This window comes from Scatophagus argus, chromosome 13 (assembly GCF_020382885.2).
Source record: "Scatophagus argus isolate fScaArg1 chromosome 13, fScaArg1.pri, whole genome shotgun sequence".
In the NCBI taxonomy this organism is placed as follows: Eukaryota; Metazoa; Chordata; class Actinopteri; family Scatophagidae; genus Scatophagus; species Scatophagus argus.
In genome coordinates this window covers 3,137,870-3,162,437 of record NC_058505.1, presented here as the reverse complement: position 1 = coordinate 3,162,437, position 24,568 = coordinate 3,137,870, and the positions used below count along the sequence as shown (strand labels likewise).

At 42.9% G+C, this 24,568-nt stretch overlaps 1 protein-coding gene across 3 annotated transcripts in view; it reads right to left on the bottom strand.

Annotated features, from left to right (window-relative positions):
• Positions 1-24,568, bottom strand: part of LOC124069980 (neuropilin-1a-like) — a 138,832-nt gene that overhangs the window by 22,726 nt on the left and 91,538 nt on the right. For all 3 annotated transcript variants that reach the window (XM_046409553.1, XM_046409552.1, XM_046409551.1), the window contains 4 exons: positions 22,315-22,496; positions 14,706-14,933; positions 9,744-9,914; positions 5,171-5,337 (listed from right to left, as the gene is read on the bottom strand). In XM_046409553.1, the coding sequence (XP_046265509.1) occupies positions 5,171-5,337; positions 9,744-9,914; positions 14,706-14,933; positions 22,315-22,450 (702 nt within the window). In that variant the 5' untranslated portion in view covers positions 22,451-22,496. The remainder of the gene's footprint in view (positions 1-5,170; positions 5,338-9,743; positions 9,915-14,705; positions 14,934-22,314; positions 22,497-24,568) is intronic.

The following is a 24,568-nucleotide window of genomic DNA, read 5'->3' as shown; positions in this document are numbered from 1 at the left end:
CAAAATACAGGAAGGGGACATAATTCTATCAAGTGTGGCTAAATGAGATTGCACAAGAAACACCGCTACTTCCTGCCAAAACAGGATACTGCTTTAGCAGTGATAGTACAAGAAGGAGCCTCAATTATTCACTTCTCATCTGAGGTTTCAGTGTTTACTTAGGAAAGTGCTGGTCTCTGGGGGGTTGAATGGGGAACGAGAAAGTTTTCAATGCATCCACAAGTCTTTACTTTCCTGATAAAATGCACTGGTGCTCACTAAAGAAATGACCGCAAAGACGTGTTGGAAAACTGCATGACTGTGTTTTCCAATAACCAGAACCAACTGCTGTTCATTCAACGTGACATTGTGTTCCTGTTGCAGATTCCTTGTCATGAAGATGAGGTTATTTGTAAGTAAAGAACAATGCGTCCGTCCCACCAATTTCAGTTGACCCCAAATCTGCGGCGACTTTGAGCACATTTTTTCACATCACCGAAGAAACGCTGATTTAAGTTAATAGGTATTATTAGTGTACATACATTTGTGTTGGCCTTAGTGTGAATGCAGCCAGGTAGTACGATATTTATGAAAATCAGACAGTCATGGAAATTTTTGTGATTTTTAGAACTGGGCCCTTAAAACCTGATTACAGAATTTCAAAATGGCTCCTAGCATTGATGAAAAAGAAGCTTTTATTCTCTCGCTTCAAGGTTTCTATCCAAACTGAACATCAGACTACTCACTAGATCTACTTTGTCTGGCAGCTCAAATGTCACTGGTGACTGATGTAACTGTAGCTGACGTCTGTCCTCATTGATTGAAAGAATAAATTTACGATTAGCGTAATACGAAGACGCTTGACCCATTTCGCCATAACCACCGACGTACTTAAAGAAAACTCTTGAGGTTCCTCTTGGTTATTGACATTTCCAGAGGTTGGAGGTTCTCTGTGCACAATAGCGAGACCTTTTAACGCTCTCTGGAGGATCTTTTGTCTTTCAGTTCCCCCCCCACCCCAACACTTTGCTCACACAAGGCCCAAATGTGTTCTCCAGATGCACGTCGTGGTGCTCTTCCTGGTGGCGTCAAAGAGATCCTGAAGACAAACGGCAGGGCGTCTATAAATACCTGGAGTCAAGAGGGGAAGGAAGCCTTTCCTTGGCTTATATCAAGGTATTCAATAACAAGTCCAGTTACTACAACTTGTAAAGATGCACTGACTGGCCACATTTGTACAAGTGAAGCTTGAATGCTGTGTTGGAAGTCACCGCTCTTGTTTCTGTATGTGATCAGATTTTTTGTAACATTTTTAAATACAATAATTTTACTTTTGCATGTTCAAGACCAGTCCAGCTGCTTGCATATTTGTACTTCACTTTGTGCCGTTCAATTTGAATAATGAAGAAAATATTGAACTTTCTTTTTAATCACCTTTTCTCAGCACAACTATGGACTGATAACATTAAATGTTACTTTTAAAACTCGTTTCACTCAATTTTATTGCTGCACAAGCAAAATTTTAGCATTTTATGTTACATGTTACAGTGAATATCCCTGCCAATAGATATGGAGGCTATCAGGCGCGCTGATGAAATGAGTCACTGCAGTGCAAAATATGCTTACAGATTCATCATCAAGCTAGATAACGAGCTCACTGTCTGCCGTCATCCAAATTGCCACTGGGTAACATCACCTCGACTACATTATAAATAGTAACCTGAAATAGCATCAATAAAATATAAATGCCTTTAAATGAATAATAGAGGTGTTTGCAGTGGAGGAGGCAGGCATGCAAGAATTAACTAAGTCATAATTTTCTTTCTCAAATAAGATAAATGGAAAGCCATAAGGCAGACCATGCTGTGCGGAGTTGGCTACGTACCACACTTAATCAAATAAAATGGAAAATTCTTTTCACAAAAACAACCAGTCATAACTCAAATGCCTCACAGAGTCGGGCGGGTGGGCAACAGCACTGGTTCTGAGGCTATAAATCACTGTGGCAGGGGGATGGTTCGCCGTTTCTTCAGGAGGGACTGCCAACAAAGCCTTTACTTGAACAACACACATAGGGAAAACTGTCCTCACACACCAAACTGGACCTTCCAGCCTCGGGCGTGAGGAGCGAACATGTGACTGGGAAGTCAGTGGTGCAAATCCCATGACTGGTGAGCTCAAAGACGAGTGTTGTCACCTTCTCGGGTATCTACAGTCAGTGTGTCCATATGGAAAACACTGGGTCACCAGCACAGTGTTGCTGAGAAGGCAAATTCATGCTCAGCGGACTTAACCAGGTGTTCTGCTTCTCCATGGTCTATAGATCGTTAAAAATAAATTTCATTTTTGTGGTGACTTTAATAAGGTGTGCAAAAAAGTCTGGGGATTTTATTTCAGGCTTCAAAACAATAATGCTGAGAGAATTTGAGCATTTCTTTACAGGAGGCTGTAAACTGCCAGTGAGGGAATAAACAGCATGGTTATATCACCAAGTGGCAAGACCCCAGGCACTAATGGGCCCCCCAAAGCTCAGGCTTCAACCTGTCAGTTACTTTGTGATCATTTGATTGCAAATTAATTCTGGAAACCTGCATAAGAGGCACAACGGCACCTAAAATGACACTTATGGTCCTGTATTATTTGGGGGGCAGATTCTTGCACAGAAGTAAACATAGATCTAAAAGATGTAGATGTGTAAAAAGCTATAGTTAAGACATTTATTATATTGGTCGATATTGCATTTAAAAAGTTTAATCAAGTAGTATTTATAAAGTAAGAAAGTAGCTTCCTTCTTCTAACTTAAAAAGAAAGAAATGCAGAACAGCAGGCTAAAAATGGTAACATTTATGACAAGCGACAACCTGAGCTTGAAAAACAATGGGACTAAATCAACAGCAAGAAAAAGATATGCTGTCCATTTCTTGTATGCACGGCAGGTCTACCACCAGAGTGGGGCAATATTGAGCCGTGGGGGCCTTTCGACACCCCTGCAGTTCCACCCACTGTCTGTGCATTGTGCTTCCATCCTGTTGTCTGTCAGTACCCGTCGGCTACTGCACACACTGCAGACCACACAAAGCAGCCTCAGAAAACAACGAGTACTCCTCTGCTGGAATACTGTCCACTACACTGTTGATTACATTACAACAGACTAAACCAGGGGCGCCTGTCTGCTTTGCCTGGTTGGTAATCCAGCCTTGCTTGGATCATTGCATGTTATATAGATGGAGGGTGTAGGCAAATGGATGAGCTCCAAATTTGTTGTCTTTACAGACTCGGTAGTCCTCCTACAGACCAGCAACAAGGTGGGCAGAGCACTCTGCTATAACATGAATCCAAAATGAAAATGTGCTGATTACAAATGTTGGAAGGGATATGTTTCTGTAAGATGGCAGGAACTGAAATGATTCCTACATAAATCTATGCCTACATATAATGATGAAGGTTGTTTTTAAAATGTTCACGTGTTACTAAGGGCTCAGATAACATCTCTAGAATTATTTCTCTTATTTTTAAAATGTCTTGAAATGCGATATTCCTAATTTCAAGAATTTTAGAAAATAATTTATACCAAAACAAATAAAGGAAGATTTGAAAAAGAAATTGCTGGCTGAACTAACTTTTTGTAAGTACATGCTCCCTCCACATTAACTTCTATTAACACACTGTCCTTCATATCATTGCATCCTAGAGGGCTCAGCTGTGGTCCAGTAGCTAAAACAAGTCCCCAGACAGACAATAGAGTGCTGCTACTAATCTGGCACAAAGCCGTCTTCCTGTCTACTTCCTGTTGTAACCCCCACAGGAAGGAAGTACGGGTCTGTCCTTACTGCGAGGGGCATTGTGAGTCTTCCTCTATGAGTTCCTGTCTTGTACAATGGGACAGTCTTGGACTCGAGACGCACCTTAAAGGACTATCTGAGGGAGTGATCTCACTTAGAATTAGTTGTCTTCGGTCAAAGTCATTTTGCACATGCTTGTTACTTATGAAGTCCACTTATAAGTGAGTAAAGACTGAAAAAGTTTTGGACCTGTCATCCTGTCAGCTCTGACTTGGCACCAAAAGAAGGGTTAGGGTGAGAATGCATTTCTTGTAAATTTAGCTAACGTGATGGATTACACTTTGGTTGTTCAAGAGCGCAGGAAAAACAGAGAACATCAGTCAGACTGTGGTTTGAATTTGTTCTCATGTGCCAAATATTTTCAACTATCTTGGAGACCAATTCAAGTTAAAGGCCTGAAACTTAACATCTGCTTTATATATACACAAAGGTATTATGCCATAAAAAAACAGAGCAGAAAATGAAACGAAATGGCAGCAACTGCACTCTGGCAGCCATGAAGACAGGTAACACAGCTAAAGCTAAAGCTAAAATTAGCCTACTTTTTTTTTTTTTTAAAAAAACCTCTCTCCCTTCCATATAGAGAAAAATCAGTCTTACTAAACATTTAAAAAGTGGAAAATGAACATGGCTATAACCAGCTAAAAGACAAAATGTCTACTGTATGTACAAAGCATCTTTCAGAAATTAATTGTTAACCTTAAGATGGCTGATAAATTGAAATAATGAATTTTTGGGCTTCTCTGTGCAGTTACAAATCACACTGGATCCTGTCTGAACAAAATTAGAAAAAGCTCCAGGGTTCAAATACACTGAAAGAAAGGAGCTTCATTAAAATGCAGCCTGAACCAGAACCAGATTGTAGAATGGAGTCCATCACAACCCGTACAGCAGTTAGTTTAGCCAAACTGAATCATCAATCAGGAAAAAATATTGAAAATGTTTATTAAATGGTGTCCTGCTCCATTTCCACATTCAGTGACTGCAGGCTGTTACGTCAGATTTCACAATGACAATAGGAAATGTCGACTGTGCCGAGAGGCAGATTTCAATAAATAATGCATGTTGGCTTATTTCTTTCTCTTTTTTCCCCTTCTGTCTCCCTGTAACACGCAGAGAAGTGGTACAAATGAGTGAACAATATTCAAACCAGATGTAAGCAAGATCTCAGCGGTACAGTCAAGTTCAAAGTGAGGAACAGCGTTGAGTGAATGAGTACAGTTTGAGATCAGACTCCAAAATGAGGACCAGTGTGACATAATTTCAATTTTTCCGAATGGAGTTTGACCTCAAGAATCGTCCACAAACAAATGATCCCTTGGCTTCTAATGTGACCCAACTTCACTGACCTGTATCCACTCCCTGACGGTGTCGTCGGAGGGCGTCCAGCCGTTCTCCTGGTAGTTGAGACGTGAGCGTTCAGGGGACCAGTTGGAGTTATACTGGGAGGAGGCGCTGATCTGGTCTGAGGAAATTTCCCCCGACTGCATACCGAGTGGCTCCATGCAAGCAAAACCTGCCAAAGACAGAAAAACGCCACTGACAAGAGTTCAAAAGTGACATCAGACCTTAAAGCAATTTTAGGTCTAACTTCCTGGAGACTGATGGCCACTAAAGTGGTGGTTTAAAAATGGGTTAAAAATTTAGCTTTTAAAGTTTTTTTTTAAAATGTATTATTATTATTCTATTTTTCTGTATCTTTCTGTAATATAGAAAATATGACCATTGCCCTACAATTAAAATAGCGGCATGGGTCTCCGGTATTTCTCCGAGTCTGTTGAAATACCATGAAGGTTTTGTTCCTTAACATATCCTAGGGTGAAAATTAAGTTTTGAAGTCCTTATTGTCACCAAATGAGAAGTAATTATCAAGTTATTGTTGTGAATCAAGAGCTGCATCAGTCCACTGCACAGGAGTTATAGTCAGGCCACAAAGTGAAATTTGTGTTATCAAAATCATACTATCCCTTTAATATGAGTTTAACAAGTTTATGACACACATCATTAGCTGGATGTAATGAATTTCAGCATTTTTCTCATTTCGCTAATGGCCAAATTTATCACTAAACTCCAGAAGTGGGATCCTAAAAGAAATACCTCAGGTTAAAGTCATAAATCTGTACATCAGGCAGAAAAACAAGTGAGCATTGTGGTTAGAGGGTCACCCAGACGCTGTAAAAGTGTCTGTCCCTGCTCCCTGCTGGGTGGTCAGTCACAGCAGTAAAGGAGTCTTTTCAAACGGCTCCTGAGGTGGCACTTTGAAGGCTTCTTGGTGACTGTAACCACACATTTACACACTTATTCTGCACACATCCACTGAAAACAGCACAAAAGTCGCTGAATTTCCTTCAAGGTCCTAAAACTACAAGCATGCATTGAATGTGCAAGTCGTAAAAAATATGTCACTGCACAGACATTTGGCGAATAATACCATAAAACTGTTGGCTTTTCACTTCTCTACCCTGATTATCCAAGGAAATATTATCTTCATAATCAATTAATTCATCATTTCAGATGATCACTTGATGATTTGGTGATTTCATTTTGTAGTTACAGCTCATACGCAAGCGACTAAAGGATAACACGCTCCTCTGTGGACTGAGGCTGCAATACTTTGGGCTCACGGAACTGTTTCAAAACTGCACTCGGACAAACTCAAACTACATGTCTGTATCTCTGAGATGGCAGGGTCCACTCTGTGACAGCAGGGGACCCTGGGGAAGGAAGAGGGAGGTGGAACAAAAGGAAACGTGTGTGTGGGAGGCCTGTCTGGAGACTTCAGGTCTGCCAGACTGACACAAACACACTTACATCATTCCAAGTTCTACAAATAAATTACAGAGAAAGTTTGCAACATCACCAAATGACTGCAGAAGGCCTGCTTTTGTTTCCTGATCATCAATATTTGTTAACTTGACATTTTTCAGGTCCGCATTTTCCAATTCTGTGCTTTTCCAAAAGTACCACTGCCAGAAAAAGCTGCAGCTAGACAATAAGAAAAAAACAGATACATCAGTTTACGTCTAAATTCTCGCTCTGGTTTCCTGGCTTCAGCTTCCAATTGGAAATTTCTTGCTGTTTTCTTATTTCTATTCATGAAACCTCTCTCACAGTAGGCATGAAGAACAAATTCTGTCCCTCCATCTCTCCATCACAAAAGATAGAAAAGACATAAAACTGACGCCTGCAATGATCGTTCAGTTGATCAAAGGCCCAGCTGGAGGCCATGTGATGGTCGGGACAGAGCGAGAGAAAACTAAAGTCACCCCAGGATATCAGAGTTTGATTCCTTCCTGGCTGTTAGCAAAGATCCTGCTTGAATGGAAGTTCTTTCTGAAAAGGTTGTTTATAGCAGCGATCCTCCACCTTTTTTAGATGTAAGCTAGCCCACCCCCACCCCAGCCCAGTCAGATGAACTCATCAAGTGCACCCTTCATCTCTTAAATGTGTGCATTTGAATCAAGCAAGACTGTTTGGTCAGTAGCTGAGTCAGCTGACTGAATTGTTTATCGATTAAATTGTAGCTAACTGCTTAGCATTAACTTAGCTATCTACTTAAACCACTTATCCGCTATATTTAACAGCGCCTAACTCTTTCAACAGTTTTTCCAGTACTTTCAGCTACATTGCAACCATTTATCCATAATTCAACTGCTGACTTACTTTAACTATTTGAACAGACTAGCGACTCATACTTTTAGCTAACTGTTTACACTCCTCAGTGAGCTTACTGCGTTTTTAAATGCAACATGTTGCGTTCAGGTGACTCAGTATGATGTTATTTTTTCCCAGTGAAAACACAATTTATATTTTGTCATGTACGCCCCATGGACCGGTAACCCCTGGCCAAGCAGGAGTGCCCCGAGGACCCATGCTGGGAATCACTGGGTTCCAGTCATCACAGTGGCTGTAAAATTTTGACAAATGACAACGTGATTTGTTTTGGCAAGAGGCCTTAATTCAGTCTGCTGAGCTTAGATGGGGGGTCTGCAGGCAAATTAACTGCGTGAGTGTTATTTAATTAGGGCTTTGTCTTACACCAGTGCTGCTCTCAGCCATTTGAGGGACAGATTTATCTCTCACACACATACAGTACAGACATACAGTATTTGATACATCATGTAGACTACATCCTTATATTATCAGCTTGTCATGAACACTCACCATCAACATCAGATCACCCACTCACCCACACACACACACACACACACTTGCATGTCTACCACTGAACAACACCCACATGTTCCGCCTGTGGCAAAAACAAACAAGAAAATGGAAAAAAAGAGAGGATAATTACTTTGACCCCTCTGGTGAAATGTCTACATGTGTGATTCAGGAACATTTCCCGGCATTGTGCTTTGTGTGGTGATTAAATGCTGTGGTATTGAATATAATACACAAATAACAAATCAAATTAAAGGTAAAACAAAAAAAATAGCTTTACAATACACTACCAGATGGAACATAAAACAATACCTTTTGTCAGCGTTTCCAACTCACTTAGATGGATTTGGGAAATATAAATAGTGCAATGATGTGCATCTTTTTTCAGCTCCATCTACTAAATGCAAGTGTTTCAGTAACTTTATGTGTTTGACAACAATTGACGTCTCTTTATGATGTCAGATAAAGGCTATCCTGACCCAAACACAAGCTCTGTACACAGTCAACACATGTCAAGTGCTGAAATATCAGTTTAGAACAGTGAAATGTGTGATTGCTCATGTAAGCCACAGTGGGACCTTCCATAAATTCACCTCCGTACCTTCACTCACATTCCTAAACAGGGGTGACTGGGGTCGAGGTAACAAGAGTGCAAGGACCATACGGGTCAACATAACTTAAATCTCTACAGACATTCCAACAAGGTCGTACAGCCATCAATGGAGGCAGACAAACGGCTTCTGTAAAAGGCCATGCAAACACATGAACACACATGGATAACAACTCAAACTATAACCAAGCATGAGAAACGTCTCTTGATAACATCCTGTAGTGTGAAATCGGCATAATGCATTGTTCACAAGAGAAGATAAGAGTTAAAAGTAGGTCAAAATGATGAAAACATCAGATGTTTTTTACAGAATCAAATTCAAAGTTACGACTGTGAGATGAGATTAAATTTGCGCTGTTGTGTAGTCAAATTCAGATCCTGACTGATGTCTGAAGCTCAAGCCGAAACGAATCAAACAGTAGCTACACATGCTTTCTACTGACAGTTTTATCCCACAGATGGTCTCAGTTAGAGGAAACATATTGATAGAAGACTGACAAGATTGATTAACATACTTTCTCAATATTCAGTTTGTATTTTTGCTTGAGATTAAGATAATTCTGAGAGGTCCTGAGATGGCTGGCTAGTCAGGAAAGCAGAAGGAAAAGCGTGTTCACACTCGCAACACAATCTTTACTAGCATTTCACAAATCTTTGCTTTTTTGTGAAGTAGTGTGGACTTTTAATTCTTCAAGAGTTGTTTGGGCCAAACAAGCAATTTCCAGATGTTATCCCTGGAAATTGTGATGATCATTTTTCCTTACTTATTAGGTTTTTACAACAAAGATGCATGTGGGGTCAGCCTCTGTAAACAGCTGTTTACATGAATCCACTGACATGTTTTTTCTTACTGCATGCTAGAGCTTCTCTTTCTCCCGATGTGGAGCTCAGAGGTCACGTTCAGACCAGCTCCAGTAGCAGAAAGAGATTTAGGACACTTAGACTGAAGCTAAGCAGATGGGCAAACCACTTATCCACACATTTTCAGCACTTCATGTTTACTGTGAGTGGTTATTTCCATAAATAGATGTATTTTTTGACACTGTGCAAGGCCAGAAAATCCAGAAAATAAACCCTGCTTCTTCCTAATGCCAGATGACATGTCCACCCAACCCCCCTCCATTTCTCATCACTAGTCGCCCTCTCACCCTCGTCTTCGTGTCCCGGGGGGAGGCTTCTCTCTCGGATGGTGTAGTTAGCAGAGAATCCCTCTCTGGCGATGGCGTTGTCAGTGGTGATGGTCATGGACAGGATGCCAGTGTAGGAGATCACACGGCCAGGGGACGTCTGGCCACAGTACCGGCCAATGTGGGGACCCACTGAGGGAGGAAAAGGGGATGGAGAGGAGGGGGGAAAGGGAGGTGGGGAAGAGGAAAACAAGGAAAGAGGAGGAGGAGGAGAGACCAGAGGAGAAAATAGGAGAAAGGCAGGCATAGAAAAGTAGTGAAGAGACAAAGGGAGTGAGAGGTGGATCAGGGGATGTGAAGAAAAACGAGAACGTCAGCTTCATCACTCATCAACTGCAGAGAGCTTCTATTATTCACTTTGTCCTTTTCTGCCCTCGTCGTCCTGGGAAATGTTTCGTGACTTCAGGCAAAAACACACAAGCGTGAGACACAGAAATCAAGTTTAAAAATGTCTGATTTAGATTAAAACAGCCCTCCCCAAAAAACTTGATTTGTTTAATCTGCAGTCTTCACAGTCTACAGACAAACACTCAGCAGCTGCTGTCAGCTCCAATCTCCCACCTCTCAGGAGTGATGTGGCACCTTTGAGACAGGAATAAAGGTGAGACGAAGGCAGCAGAAACACTCATATCCATGACATATTGCACTGACACTTATTATCCCAACACTGTATATAAGCTGTGTATCTGAAGCCACATCAGAAACATCAAAACAACCCTGTTAATCCCAAGAGACCGCAGGGCATCCAGTGAATGATGTTTTGTCATGCTTTTAGCTGTTAAGGCACTAAGAACTCAGACATCATTATTATTATAGTAATATTATAATTTGAAAATGAAAAGATTAACTCTCACTTTTCATGCCTCAAGAAGGACTCATAATGGGCAGGAAACACAATTATTCAAATTCAACTTATCAAATGGGAATAATGACTCCGTTGTACCTCTTTTTCTGTTAACGTTAAATTACAAATTCAGACTTTGCACTTGAGGCTTAAGGAACAAAAAGACCATCGAACCTTAAAACATTTGCTCCCAGTTTTTGCCTCTCACATATCTTCATTACATTCGGGGGAAATCTCAATATGTCGTCTGATTCGCGTCGTCCACAGATCGTCTGGGGTTTTTTTGACAAGACTGCTGCAGATTTATCTTTCAGGAAAAGAGATGCTGAGCTCCGTGACTCCAAATGCACAACACAAGAAGGTCTAACATCTACGGAAACAACATGATGTTCTGAAATGCAGCACACAGCGACAGACTGTCTCACGTCTTAACACTGCGAGTGCTGACGTTGCTGCCTGCCCACAGTTTGCTGGCCATTTCAGGCTGTTCTTATCTGTCAGAAACAATGCCAGGCTTGTGGCGCCTCCTGTTTCATACAGATACTGTATCTGCAGCCTCTCTGGGACTCAACGAGGGAACATTCGGTCCAGAGCGAAGTCATATGTGTTACAAAAATTACAATTATCCTTCAGCTTGGAGGCAAGATAACCAAAAAATAACATCAGACAGTCGTGTTGGGATGCTGATTTTAGGTAATCTGGTGGCTTATGCTTATCAGTTACAGTGTAAAGCAGGTAGTCAATAATCTGTGACCGATTATGTTTCAGCCAGTGTGAAATGGTTTCGCTGTGTCTGTCTGCTGTCGATGCAATCGGCTGCAAAATGGAAAAAATCTTGCAGGCAATATGGCTGCCTTTACATTTATTTAGGAAACGATCATATCTGAAATAAACAACAAGCAGAAGAAGATTCAGCTCCAGCATTTCTACATTATAAACAATCAGTATGTAGGAGAGGAAGATAAAGATAAGATAAAGACAACATTTTGCTTTTTTGTGAGCAGTTGAGCAAGAAAATATATTTTCTAAAGAATTTCTTCTTTTCCGAAAATAAATCCAAACAAAGTGAGCCGTAGATGTTTTCTTTTGATTGAATTCCACCATGAAAAGCCTTGCTTTGAAGAGCAGATTTGTTGCTCTCAAAGAAAAAAGAAAACAGCAGTGCATGATGGGAATGTTTGGTGCTCGTGTTAACACTGCGAGTGCGTTTGATGGGATGAAAAACTACATCCTGGTCTTCACCTTGCAGTGGAGATGCTTTGTTATCTGCACTGACACACATGTTCGCTGAGCAAACACAGGAATACAGGGTTGTATGGCATCAAACACACACACAGACACACACACACTAATGCAAACAAACACACCTGAATGCACACACACACACACACACAGATCATTTGACAGGAAAAGCTCTGGCATGTTATGTATGCTGGCACAGCTTTAAAGTGTATGTCACTGTCTGTATACCTGTGCCAGTCTGCGTCCCTCGTGTTCCCATGCCAGTCTCCTCCCTGGCAATAATCAGGCAAAGCTTTGGGCACAGCAGCGAGTATTGTGGGTATCCTGGCAGCCTTCTCAGGCCTATCCAAGGTACGTTGCTCTCACCATTATCTACGCGCTGTACTGCTAATTAGATAACAATGGAAGCTGAGAAACGGTGTCCAAATGAAGGGACGGCGCGCGAACAGAGGGGAGAGCAGGATGCGTCTCCGTCGCTCGTGTGCAGAGAGCTGATTTTCCAACCGTGGTTGGTTGAGGGAACAATGAGCAAGCTGTGACGGAGGCTCGTTCAGTACATCCAACCTCCGTGTGTGTGCAGGAGGAGTTTCAAGTAACTGACTGACATCAACACAGCTGAGTAACCGCTGAGAAATGAACGAGTATAATCCACTGTAAGCTCCTGTATGCTGAAGGCATGACACGGAGCCAGGCTAGCTGGTCCTCCTCGTTTCCAGTCTTTACGTTAAGCTCAGCTAAATGGCTGCTGGCTGCAGCCTCATGCAGAGAGGGAGCAGTATTGAGCTTCTCATCTATCTCTCAGCCGGAAAGTGAGTAAGCACAATTCCAAAAATGTCTAATAACTGAGTCCTTGGTTGTGTTGCTGAGAGCATGAGGCCAAAACAGTTGAAAATAATTAATCTTTTGGGAGACAACGTGGAGTGCCTGTTAAAGGGTACCAAGAAACAAGTGAGTAGCAAGAGATCTTATTGGGTATTCGGGTCTTTTCTAGTTATCTTTAAGTGACTTTTAAGGTTTTGTAATCAGACAAAATCTCTATGTTTTGTAAGCCATTTCTGAATGTGTCCAGCAACCCAGTTGCCTGAATAAAATGTGGACTTTCTACAATACGTGTCAGATTATGTTCACATTACACAATTAATATGTGTATAAGCTGACTCTCGTCGGGAGGAGGGGGGGATGATGGTGGGGACCTGGAGACCTCTTCAACCACCAAAACTGGGTCATTGTAGTGAATGTTGGAACATTTCCCAGCACCCAAACCAACCCTCACCGAGCGGCTTTTGTGGCAGTGACGTCGCAAAATAAAATTGACGACTGAAATGTAAAAAACATAAAGTTGAAATATATAGTGACAACTTTTATCCTGGCTGCTGGGATGCGTCAAACCCAACCCAAACCCAAAGCACTGACATGCTGTTTCCCCTCAGACTTTTAATTTAATTTGACAATGTTTTAAACTCAATTTTGTGTTCTCCAGCAAAACTTATTTTCTCATACTCTGAGATGTACCAAAGGGAGTGAAAAATGTGTTGTTGGAAAATCCCCTTCATCCCCTTTAAATTGACTTCCAGAGTCAGTGAAGAAGTCAACAAATCAGGGCTAAGGTGGACAGAGCGGATCCAGCCAATCAGGACGGAGAGATACAGTTTTACCCTCCTGTGCCAAATTCCTGAAACAGCCTGTAAATCCTTTGGTAGAGCAGAAAATATGACTACAAAAACAAGACCTCTGTAGACACCAGGCTCCTATTTTATGTGATAAAATGTCTTTGAATGTGCCAAATGCACCCTGTGTAAGGATTTATCCCAATGCTGATACACGAGACAAAAAGCCTCCCTAAAACAAAACAAGTGAAACACATCTCATCCTGCTCTCTCCCCTCCTTCAGCATCTTCCTCCCGTCTTTATCAATCTACTTCCCGCCTCAGATTTCTCTTTCGCCTCCATCGCTCAATCGGAGTCGGTCCCACCTGCAGGGAAGCCATCCATCCTTTGTTCTGCTCCCTCCTCCTCCTCCTCCTCCTCTTCACCTCCACACGTCTCTGTCTGCATCTCTGTTTTCTGTCAACATCTGCAGGGGGAAGCTGTCCCCAGCACTTCTCATCCTTCTCTTCTCTCTGCTGCTTCACAGCTCTGCATTTTTATCCTCTGCATCTGCGTCTCATTTTCCCCATCCTTACCCTCCACCTGTGGGAGAAGCAGTCCTGCTGTTTCTCCGTCAGTTCTTTCACCTTCATCTTTTGCCTTCCCCCCTTTTTTCAATTGCACTTCTCCATACTGGTAGCTTTAGAGCTTATTTTGTATTTATTTTTCAGTCATAAGTTTCAGAGATGGGGGCTCAAGCTGCGAGTTCCTAAAATGCTTCACTTTAAATTTGTCAGGCCCATTTAGCCCTTTTCCGCTTTTCTGTATCATGTTTTGAGTGGGATTTGTCTTGTTGTACCTCAGCCCTGAGAAACTCTTTCATGAACTGGGTCATGAGCTGTAAAAAATTCTTCAAAGCTGCTGATAAAATTAACGTTTCGCAGCCAAACAATATGCATTCATGTGTCTTTCAGTGTAGCTGGCTGAGGAAATGTGTTTTCCATAATCACCATCTTTCATGTGGATGTTTACGTAGTTAAACCAGTGCAAACATGAGCAGATTCAAGTGGCGGCATCACATTGTTCCACTTTGTTTGGTGCAAGAGTCTCACTTTGTTCTCGTCTTCCTTTAAGGCTTGACAAGAAACATTTCCTTTATTGGTCAGCCTGAGTTTATGTCTTACTGTCAGACCCAAACATTTCCCCAGTTTTTCTCATTCATGTCAGCCTCAACCAAAGGCTCTCCTCACCTGCAGGGAAGCCGTCCCAGATCTCCAGCCAGTCGTATCGGCAGACGGCGCCTGGCGGCGGCGTGGTGTCAGGCTCCATGTCGAAGCTGTCGAACTCCACCACGATCTCAGACATCTTGGGGGCGAAGATCATGAAGGTGCATTCCAGGTTGTTGGGGTACTTCTCGGGGAAGCCCGGTGTCTTGATGACGCCCCTGGGTGCCGTAAAGTTCCTGGAACATTCTGGACCTGCGAGCAGAGGAGATACTGATGAGTGTTTAAAATGTCGAGACGTGTTTGCACAGCGTGACGAGCTCTCGCTCAGACAGAGGTGTGAACTCTCGGGGGTCAGGGGTCACAACATGTTCACACGTTACGGTCACTGCGAATATCACTTCAAGTGTGTCTTTTGCACTCTTTCTTTGCTGTTGTAGTGCTACGAAACAGAAAAAAGGCCTTTCCAACAGACATTTGAGAGCTGCTTAAAGTTGTGACTGCTGAATCAGCCAAAATATCTTCTACGGAAACGTTTATGAGTCACATTGTTTACGATACGCCAAAGTGTGTATCTTCTTTTCGACCTTTGTTGTTTTTCCGGCAGTAAAAATGAGGATACAGACATTTTGGAAACTCACACATAAACTGAAATACCCCCAGTTTTTGACCTTTGCGGGTGTTTAAAACTTTGGCAGCGTGGAAGACTTTTGCAGCTGCGACTTCACTGGAATCAAGATTTACTTCAACTGAGTCATTGTGAGCCTTAAAACTAGATTTTCCTCCCAAACAATGCGGGAATTCAGCTAACATTCTCTCAGTGAAACAGGGCAATTTCTCTTTCTATGAATACCAGAATCATATGACAGTATCATTAAACAAGAAAACACACTGCAGAGGATCCACAGAAAGTGAACAAACTGTGGGTAAAGAAAATGACCTCGGTTCAGTCTTTAACACCCGGTAAACATCCCCTGAAGAGCTCCAATTTGTTGTCAGACAAAATCTTTGTCTCATTGACGAAAGTCGTCCAATCAGACGCTGTCCCCTGTCGGAGCCGTCTGTGTCTGTGTTGTGACTGGGGGAGGGGAGTTATTGACCGTCTCAGACACTGAGAGGCTGTTTACAGAGACTGATCGCACACAAACAACAACAACATGCACAGACACGCTCACACACGGACAGATAAAACCCCATTAGTTCATCAGACACATCCGAATGCACACACACACACACACACACACACACACACACACACACAACGTTACATAATCATTCAACCATGTCCTTCTAATTTGTTTTCAGTGTAAAGTCAGTCAGTGCTGTTTGGGACTGTGTTCATCTCAGGTTACGTATGCTCTGTTTTGTTGTTTTAGTATTTAATCGTTTTAATGATGCATTTGTTCCTGCTGCTCTGTATGTGCTCATAATTCATCACTTCTTACAGCGAGTCTCTATGAAGGCCTGTCCGCGTTTCGCTGGCTTCCTTACACAAAAGAAAATCCCCACACACGTCGTCTGCTGTTATTCAACACCTTCTGACAATGATGTTTCATTCCTCACACTCTCATTCATTGCATTTGCACGTAACACCTCTGAGTGCTAAAATCGTCAGCTGTGTTGTGTTTACATATCTCCCCTCTTTTATATTCATCTCACCATTTTTATGCTGTGCTGTGATGAGGCTGGCTAGATTATGACCGAGGCACAGGAAATTCCTGTAAAATTCTGTCTTGAATAGACAAAGACTTGAATTGTGACGAGAGTAATAAGAATGGGGTGTATTTTCACCTCATTAAGTTATTGTTTCTGCTGTTCCACTGATTTTTTGCCTGAGAAGGATTCATTTTCTTTCCTCTGCTTAATTGTAATGTATTTACAGTATTTCTGAATGTGACATTAAGATAAGCTGATGTATTAGTCTTTGCTGTGTAAAAGAATCATTAAACAGAAAATGTGTGCATTGCGCTGATCTGTTTTGACATGTACTCCATTAAACCCAGCACACAAACGACTTCAGCTTCACTGATTTTGGTTGACTCTGAATCCACCAGCACATTTCAAACCAACTGGGACAGCAGCAGCAAAAGACTGGGAAAGCTGCTGAACAAACCTGTCGCACAGGTACAGAAAGCATCATGAAACAAAACCCTCTCGATGCTTCGTTTCACTGCAGCTGCACTTGCACACGATGGTGGCTTGTTGGCTCAAGGATGTGCAAACTTTTTCTTCCATGGCGGAGGCTTTCAAAGCGGGAGGCAGGCCTCCCCAGCAGGGGGGAGAGGCTCAGTGTATGGGAGTGAAGAAAATAATATATTAACATTAGTTATCAAAAGGAGATCACGCAGAGTAACTTAACTGCCTGACATTTGGTTAAAGAGATACTTCAGGAAATAATTCTGAGAAATTTTTACTCCCAGAGTCGTAAACTGATAAATGCCTTAGGACAGATCTTTTTAATGCACTAAGTGTAGTCTGTTAAGTTATATCAGACAGTGATATTAGGCTCACGTGTTTATGGGCCCAAGTAAAACACAAACCTGAACCCACTGGTATCCAGAGGTTGAGCAAGTCTAAGCAAGTAAACAAGGGGGGGTCCCCAATGCAGATCAGAGTTAGACCCACCACAGACTGAAAACCTCATAATTCCTCATTAACATTCTCCTCTAGACCGTAGGATGCTGCCATACAGTCTTCTCTAACTCTAAAATTCATGAGTGACAACAGGTGACACAAATATCTCCTGCCAAAAGTTCAAACACAGCGGCCTCAGTAGTCACATGCACGCCGTCGATGCCACTCCAGAAAAATCTGTGTGTCGGCTAGCATCAGTCAACCCGCGGCTGGCAGTTCACACCTCTGTTGTCATGGAGTGACATGAGGTCAGATGGTGGTGACTGATCTCTGTGGGCGTGGACGAGGGTCAAGCATCTCCTGGAGGCGCGTGTGTGTGTGTGTGAGTGTGTGTGCGTGTGGGTGTGTTCGAGTTTCTTATGTTGCCAGGCCAGATGTGACCTGCATGTGATCTGAGCACGCCTGTAAACACGAATCCACACGCAGAGAAACACAAGGCGACACACACACACACACACACACACACTCTGCAGTGGACCCCTTGCTGCTGACGCAGGTGGTGTCATTAAAAGGGTGACATGATGAATGATGTGGAAGGGACGAGGCAGGCCTCCATCCTGCTCAGCTGGCACACTCTCCAGTGTGTCAGATGGGCTGAGTACATCTTCACTTCATGAGGAATCTGTGCTGCTGTGTGTCTTTCAAAGTCAGACATCGACGGGACTTCAGCACAAAAATGCCCTTGAAAGCTCATATAAAGCTCGGGATGTGACCCATTTTTATTTGTTCATTTACTTTTTTTGACTATCATGCATAAAGGGGAGAGATGAACCTCATGGGCCACCGTAGGCTTTGAGCCCTTCGCCACATGATTCTTTTCAGGGCGCCGTTTAAGCCAACTTCCTACGAACCGCAGCATCAACAAAAAAGATAACACAAACACGGCTGGGAAGTGGAAAACATTCCTCCAGCCAGGCGTTGCTTCAGTCACATAAGAGCATTGAATCACGGGGCGAAAAAGGTAAAAAATGTTGACATGAAGTCTTGAATCCACACCAAAAACAAATCATCTGTTCCTCATCCTGTGGCTGAACTGCCCACCGAATGAGATTTTAATCTGTGAAAAGAGTTACGAGTGAAGGCAAAACCGTCGATTTGTTGGTGGAAAAAAACATTAAGCCACTTTGAACGTCTCGAAAAGACAGAAGCGCTCATCGAAGAGCCAAACGAAGCCTTGTGCCTCATGTGACAGCGTGTTTGCATGTTTGGGAACATGCAAAAGAGGTTACATATATTGTGTGTTTCAATCTCTTTTTGTCTCGGCCTTCTTCCATCTTTTTTTGTTTTATTAACGACCCTTCAGTCGCCGCCGTCCACCCCCCCCCCTGCTGTCTGAACTGCTGAGACACGTGTTTCTGGTTTGAAAACTCGCAATAAAACGATATAACCGCAGCAAATAGAGTTCCAGGACGCTGAAGAGGGTTCATTTGGCTATCATTCATACATGACATGTATTCTGTGGTCAGCAGAGGGTGGAGTTTTGGAAGGCGGATGTGCCGGAGCTTTACAGCACGGCGCTCATTAGACGAGAGATTTAGCCACTTTTGCCCGAGCACAGTCTTTAAGAGCAAACGGAGCTTGTCATCTGAACGACGGCTACGGCTTTTTGTGGTGACCTTTTGGGGTTTTCTCATCGTAATGACAGACGTGAACGAGAGAGGCGCACGAAAGAGAGGAGAGGTTTGAAACAGGAGGAGAGAGACATGAAGCTACAGAGATACACACTTTAAATTCTCATGAAATGTGTTAAAGTGACTCTTGTATTTTCTGCTGCAGTCACTCTGAATACTTAATCAGTTTATTTTGATTCAACATACAGACACATGTAACGATATTAATATTATTACATTTGATCATTTTTTACTTTCATTTTATATTAAGGGTTTATTGTATTGTGACATGTGCACAACGTTCTTTCAAAATCAACATGTCTGATATCTAAAACTGAGTAATTCTTGTCTGATTGTGTTGCTTTCATAATTAAAGGTTTACTACTTGATGCACGGTTGGATACTGAAAACTGTTCTGAGATCAAAGAACAAACAGAACAGATAGCGAGATTTAGTACCGGCGAGACGAAGAGGGAGGTCTCAGCACAGTGTGAAACCTGTTTGCAACCAGCAGCGGCGGCGGAGGTGGAGGAGGCGGCAGTGGTCGTATTTAGCAGCGAGTTTCAATATGCTGTAATGGGTTTTAAATGCGGCGAGGAGCAGGGCGGAAGCACGGCAGGGGGATTACCTGAGTGAGCACAAGTGCTGTTTTTAACTTGTTAGAGGGTAGAGGACTCATATTGAGGCCAGCACACACACACACACACACACACACACACACACACTGATTCCCCCACATGCACACGTTGTCCTAGTTTCCAAGCCCCTCTTCTATGCCACAGCATCCATCTCATCTGCAGGTCGCCCCGGTTGCCTCCAAGGACAAACAGCCCATTAGCTAAATGAGCCTGGGGTCCCATGCACCTGTTTGCTGCATGCACACACATGCAAAGGAAACCAGACTGATATAAGCACATGGCAACACAATATTAACAAAAAATATGAAAAAGACCACAAAAGAGGGTGATAAAAAAAAAAAAAGACAAGTCACATTTTCTGTCTCTGTCTCTGTCTCACACAGACATAATTCCCTTGCCGTCCTGAGGCGTCCGTCCTGCAGCTGAATGGCAGCCGTCAGCGAGCAGATAGCAGCCAAACGTGCTCAGCAACGACAACAACAGGAAAGCGGTTGCTCTGTTTGTCTTGACAAACATGAGGAGGGACAGCAGCAGCAGCAGTGACCCGCAGAGACTCACAGACGTCAGGTCTCCGCTGAGCTCAGAGCCTGCAGGTTCGCACCAGCAAACCTGACAGCACGACAGGACCAAACCGGCTCGTTTCATTCGTCCAAATAACTAACTGCAGCAGAGCAAAAGCAAATCTGAGTTAATGAACTGCAATATCTGAGTTGACAACAACTCATCACCAACTTACTGTAAGCACAATAAAAGCTTCCCAACAAATGTAAATTATGAATGTAATCCATGTAAAACTAAAGATGGACTGACGCAGATCCCTCAGCCTCATCATGGCCCGTCCCTCAACAACATCGGAGATACGGCAAAATCTAAATTTTAAAATCTATAACTCCATGAAGACAAACTGCCGAGGACGATAATATGACCGAAAGCTCCTAAGTGGACCTCGTGGATGCGACTGTTTTCACAGCTGCTGCCTCCAAAGTCAAAAATGGACTTTGACCTGCAAACAGCACAGTATTTCAAGACTTTCAACATCACACTGGAGTCAGTTCACTCAAATTACAAATAAAGATTTTCTCACTTGGCTGCAGATAATCTAAGATTTATTCGTGTGAAATTACCCTTTAAATTTCATTTACTTATTTAATTGATGGTTTAAACATGTTCTATTAGACCCCAGAAGTTTCACAGGTGAAGAAATGACAGGAATTTGGACCTTTTCTGTGAGTAAATGACCCAGAATGTCCTACAAATGTAATCCAACTCTCAGTTTGATCATTTTATTAGTGATTAAAGCTCAAATATAAATCCTCACACGATCCTCTATGTGGATTCTTTACAAAATCCCACCAGGAAAATGTTCAGGACCAACGTTCGTTCTGAGCTGATACTCTGCTGACCCATTTTTAAAGATTTATTACACTGACTTTCTAATAACATCCTGTCATTCATCAGTCACGGCTCCTTTTACGCTCTGAAATCAAAGTCGATATGAGTGGATCTGAGAGATGGACAAGAAGCCAGGCTGTACTCTGTAGTTTAGAGAGAACAGACGGCAACGCAGAGCGTGAAGTGCTCTCGTATTACTGCCTCACTCTTCACTTAAGTACAAAAAAAGTACTTGCAGATCCATTTTTCATATTACAACACAGTACTTTTCAATGTTAAGTCAACCTGGGGATTGTTATTCCTGGATCCTCTGATTCTGTAAATGGTTATTGCTCTCAGGGGTACAAGCAAAGAGATAAAGAAGAAGAAGAAGATGAAAGTTCCCATTTCATCTGATTTTTCTCCAGTCCCCATTGGCTGAAACTGAAGTGGTCACAGGAGACTCGCCGTTTGGCAGCTACTCAAGCGGACCCAACTGGGAAGAGCAAATAAAAATGTAGGACACAGGAGCAAGGTTCCTTCCTCGACAAGCATCCTGCTCCAGCTGGGGCTCACTGGTCCTCCAATGGAATTCTGGGTCTTTGAGTTTGTTTAACTTGCAGCTGAGAGGTCAGTGTACCAGAGGTCCAGCTCAGGCTGTTTGGACAGCCTTGGACAAGAGTGTGGAAACATTTTTAACTATATTCTCCGAAAGGATATTTTAGGATGCTGGTTGTCTAAGACAACAGATGTTTTTGCTCTGTATAAAGAATTATTCTGATTCTGAATGTCCTCATTTCTACAAAATCACTGCAGTGAAGTCCAGCAGTGCAAGAAGCAAGCAGTCGTGAATGCAGCTTTTCACTGAGACTGTGGTGTACGCTGAAGGATTCCTGAGGCAGTTCATTTTACATGAACTGAAGCCAACACGAAGCTCCATGTCCGAGCTGTTCAAACCTCACAGCTGAGGCTACCTCCCAGATCTCATCAGGCAACTCTCTGCAAATAAAAGCCAAATTGCACGACACCAGATTTCACATTAAGTCGCAGAGGACAGCAATTACGAGAGCTTTGTTATCATCCTGTCCTGCCAGCCTCCTCAGATTCATAAAATGACAAAAAAGAAGCGTTTGCATTGATTATTTTACATCATGTGCAACAAGATGATGCATGGCATTGATCCAAAAGCTACAGAACAGTGTGGAAACGTGGCTGAACTACAACTGAATTTAAGTAGACTGTTTTCCATGAGGCGATTCATCACATTCAGTCGAGTGTGTAGAAGCAGAAGAGCAAGTGCAGCTTTGCTTCTCTTCTACTTTGGGCTTTTAGCTGATACAACAGTTCAGCAGTTACACTGTGAAAGCGAACACCACTACCCACCTGTCTTGAAGACCTCGTAGCGCACCGAGAATCCCGCCCCGTGCGTCTCGTAGTCAGAGACGAACTTGATGAGGAGCTGACTGCCACTGGAGACGATCGGAGACGGCGCGATCTTCCCGCAAAACTTTCCCGACATGGGCGAAAGCTCGTCGCCGCCATTGTAAACCTCCACGTAGTCGTACCTGCAGGAGCAGAGAGGAGATGCAGGTTCAGGGTTACATACAGGTGCTAAAAGCAGATGGACCGATGCTTTGGATGAGCCTGGAATTGATTTTTACATCAAAATGTCCCAGCGGATTCCTGGGCTCTGGTGTTTCTTCCCTCTGCTGTGTTTTATGGGTTCGTGCTTGCAGGCACACAGCTGCTGAACATGTGCATGAGTAAGTGTTTTGTCTGAGACTAAATTATCTGTGCAAAAAAAATAAAAATCCTCTTCCAGGCTATCAGAAAGTTAATTAGTTATTCAGTGATTGGTGGTAGTGAGATTTAAAGAGGCATTCCACCAATTTTACATGGGAAAGTCGATTCACTGCAGATGTTTAACAAACTGGAGCCATGGAGGCAAGAAACTTTGAAGCTGCATTATGGAAAGTCAAACATTTTGGAGCTTTTCCCATATTGGATAATAAAAGTTATGATATCTTAATCTGTCTCTTTGAATTTCCAGAGCTTCCAACGCTAACTCGCTGGAGAGGCTGTCAGACGAGAGGGAGAAAGGGGATTGAGTACGCAGGGTCCTCATGTGAGGGTCCCTGATGTTTACAAAAATCTTCATTGTCTATGAACACGTATTTGGAACACTTATGGTTGCAGACAGATTTTCAAACGGTTTACATCTCTTCCTGAATGAACTTCTAACACAAATTGTTTCAAACTGCTAGCGAAGCAGCACTCTGTGAAACCACAAAAGAGGAAGCCGTGTTTTTTTCTTCCCACAGTCTTGCTAACACTGTTTCCTGATTTTTGATGAAAATGAGGCGTTTCCCCAAATAGCAGAAGGTCAGCTGATCTGCTTTGTTGGCAACGTTTTGTCCTTAAAGCTGATGCTGCCGCGGGACGCTAAATCGTGACAGCCGTCTCACGTGAACGACAGAAGATTCCCACATTTCAGCAGCAAATCTGAATATTTTCACAGTGAAGAAAACTCACAGATACAGCAGCTGAATGGTGAATGTTAAGAGAACAGCAACATCTGCTCATCTACCTTTCTGCATGGCAAGAAAAATCAATATCTGTAGTCTCAACAGACAGTACGTCACAGATAATTTGTGAGGCATCGTGATGTAGGGTACACTTAATCTCAATCGGCAAGATGTGCAAGGACATGTGAGCTTAACTTGTGCCTCTCCAGAGCATGTGCACATTCAGGGAAAGTCATATTTCTTCCCACAAAGTGAGATATCTGACCACATGTTCAGTTCCACTGATGTACATCTGCAGTGAAAAATGCCCCTCTGTCTCAAGTTTGTGCAGCGAATAAAGGGGAAACATATGTCAGATTTAGGACAGTCAGAGAGTGTGTGGGATTGGACAGAGGCTGCAGCAGTCACAGAGGGACAGGCAGCGGCGGGAGAAATATGAACACAAGGCAGGAAGGAGGACTGGGAGGCTCCCAGGATCCTGCTGAGTGCACTGAGAGACTTCATTAGTCTCCGCTGCCTGTGTGGACCTCCCACCGCCGCCGCAGCACCTCATCCTTTACCAGCCGACAGCCCTCTGTCCACCTGCTGTCCGCTTCACGACATCTCAAGCGTGTGTGTGTGTACTGTGGAAGTGCAGGCTGTTTGTGTGTGACCTCTGTAAAACATTATCTGCAGGCACGTTTAATGGGTTCGCTCTGTGTACATGTTACACAACATATTCACTTTCAGCTGAGCGCAAGTAGCTCAAAAGTGTGTGTGTGTGTGTGTGTGTGTGTGTGTGTGTGTGTCTTGATGAACACCTCCCCTCCTCCTCTCTCTCTCTGTGCTGCACTGAAGCTGATTGAATCACAGAGCCTGTGGAGGATTCACATCATTTGGGTGTGAAAAAACATGCTGAGATGTGAGGTGATTTGTGCAGGCTTCTGTTTTCCCTACAAACTACAGAGCTGAGCTGAGGACTTTGCACACCAGGCTGCACTTGTTTGACACGGTGAAGGTCAAACTGTGCTGAAACATTTCCTCTCTGACTGTCAGCTGATATTCAGTTAGTTTGTCATACCTTAGATACTCTCAAACATCTTACAACAAACGGAAATTTACAGCATAACGCT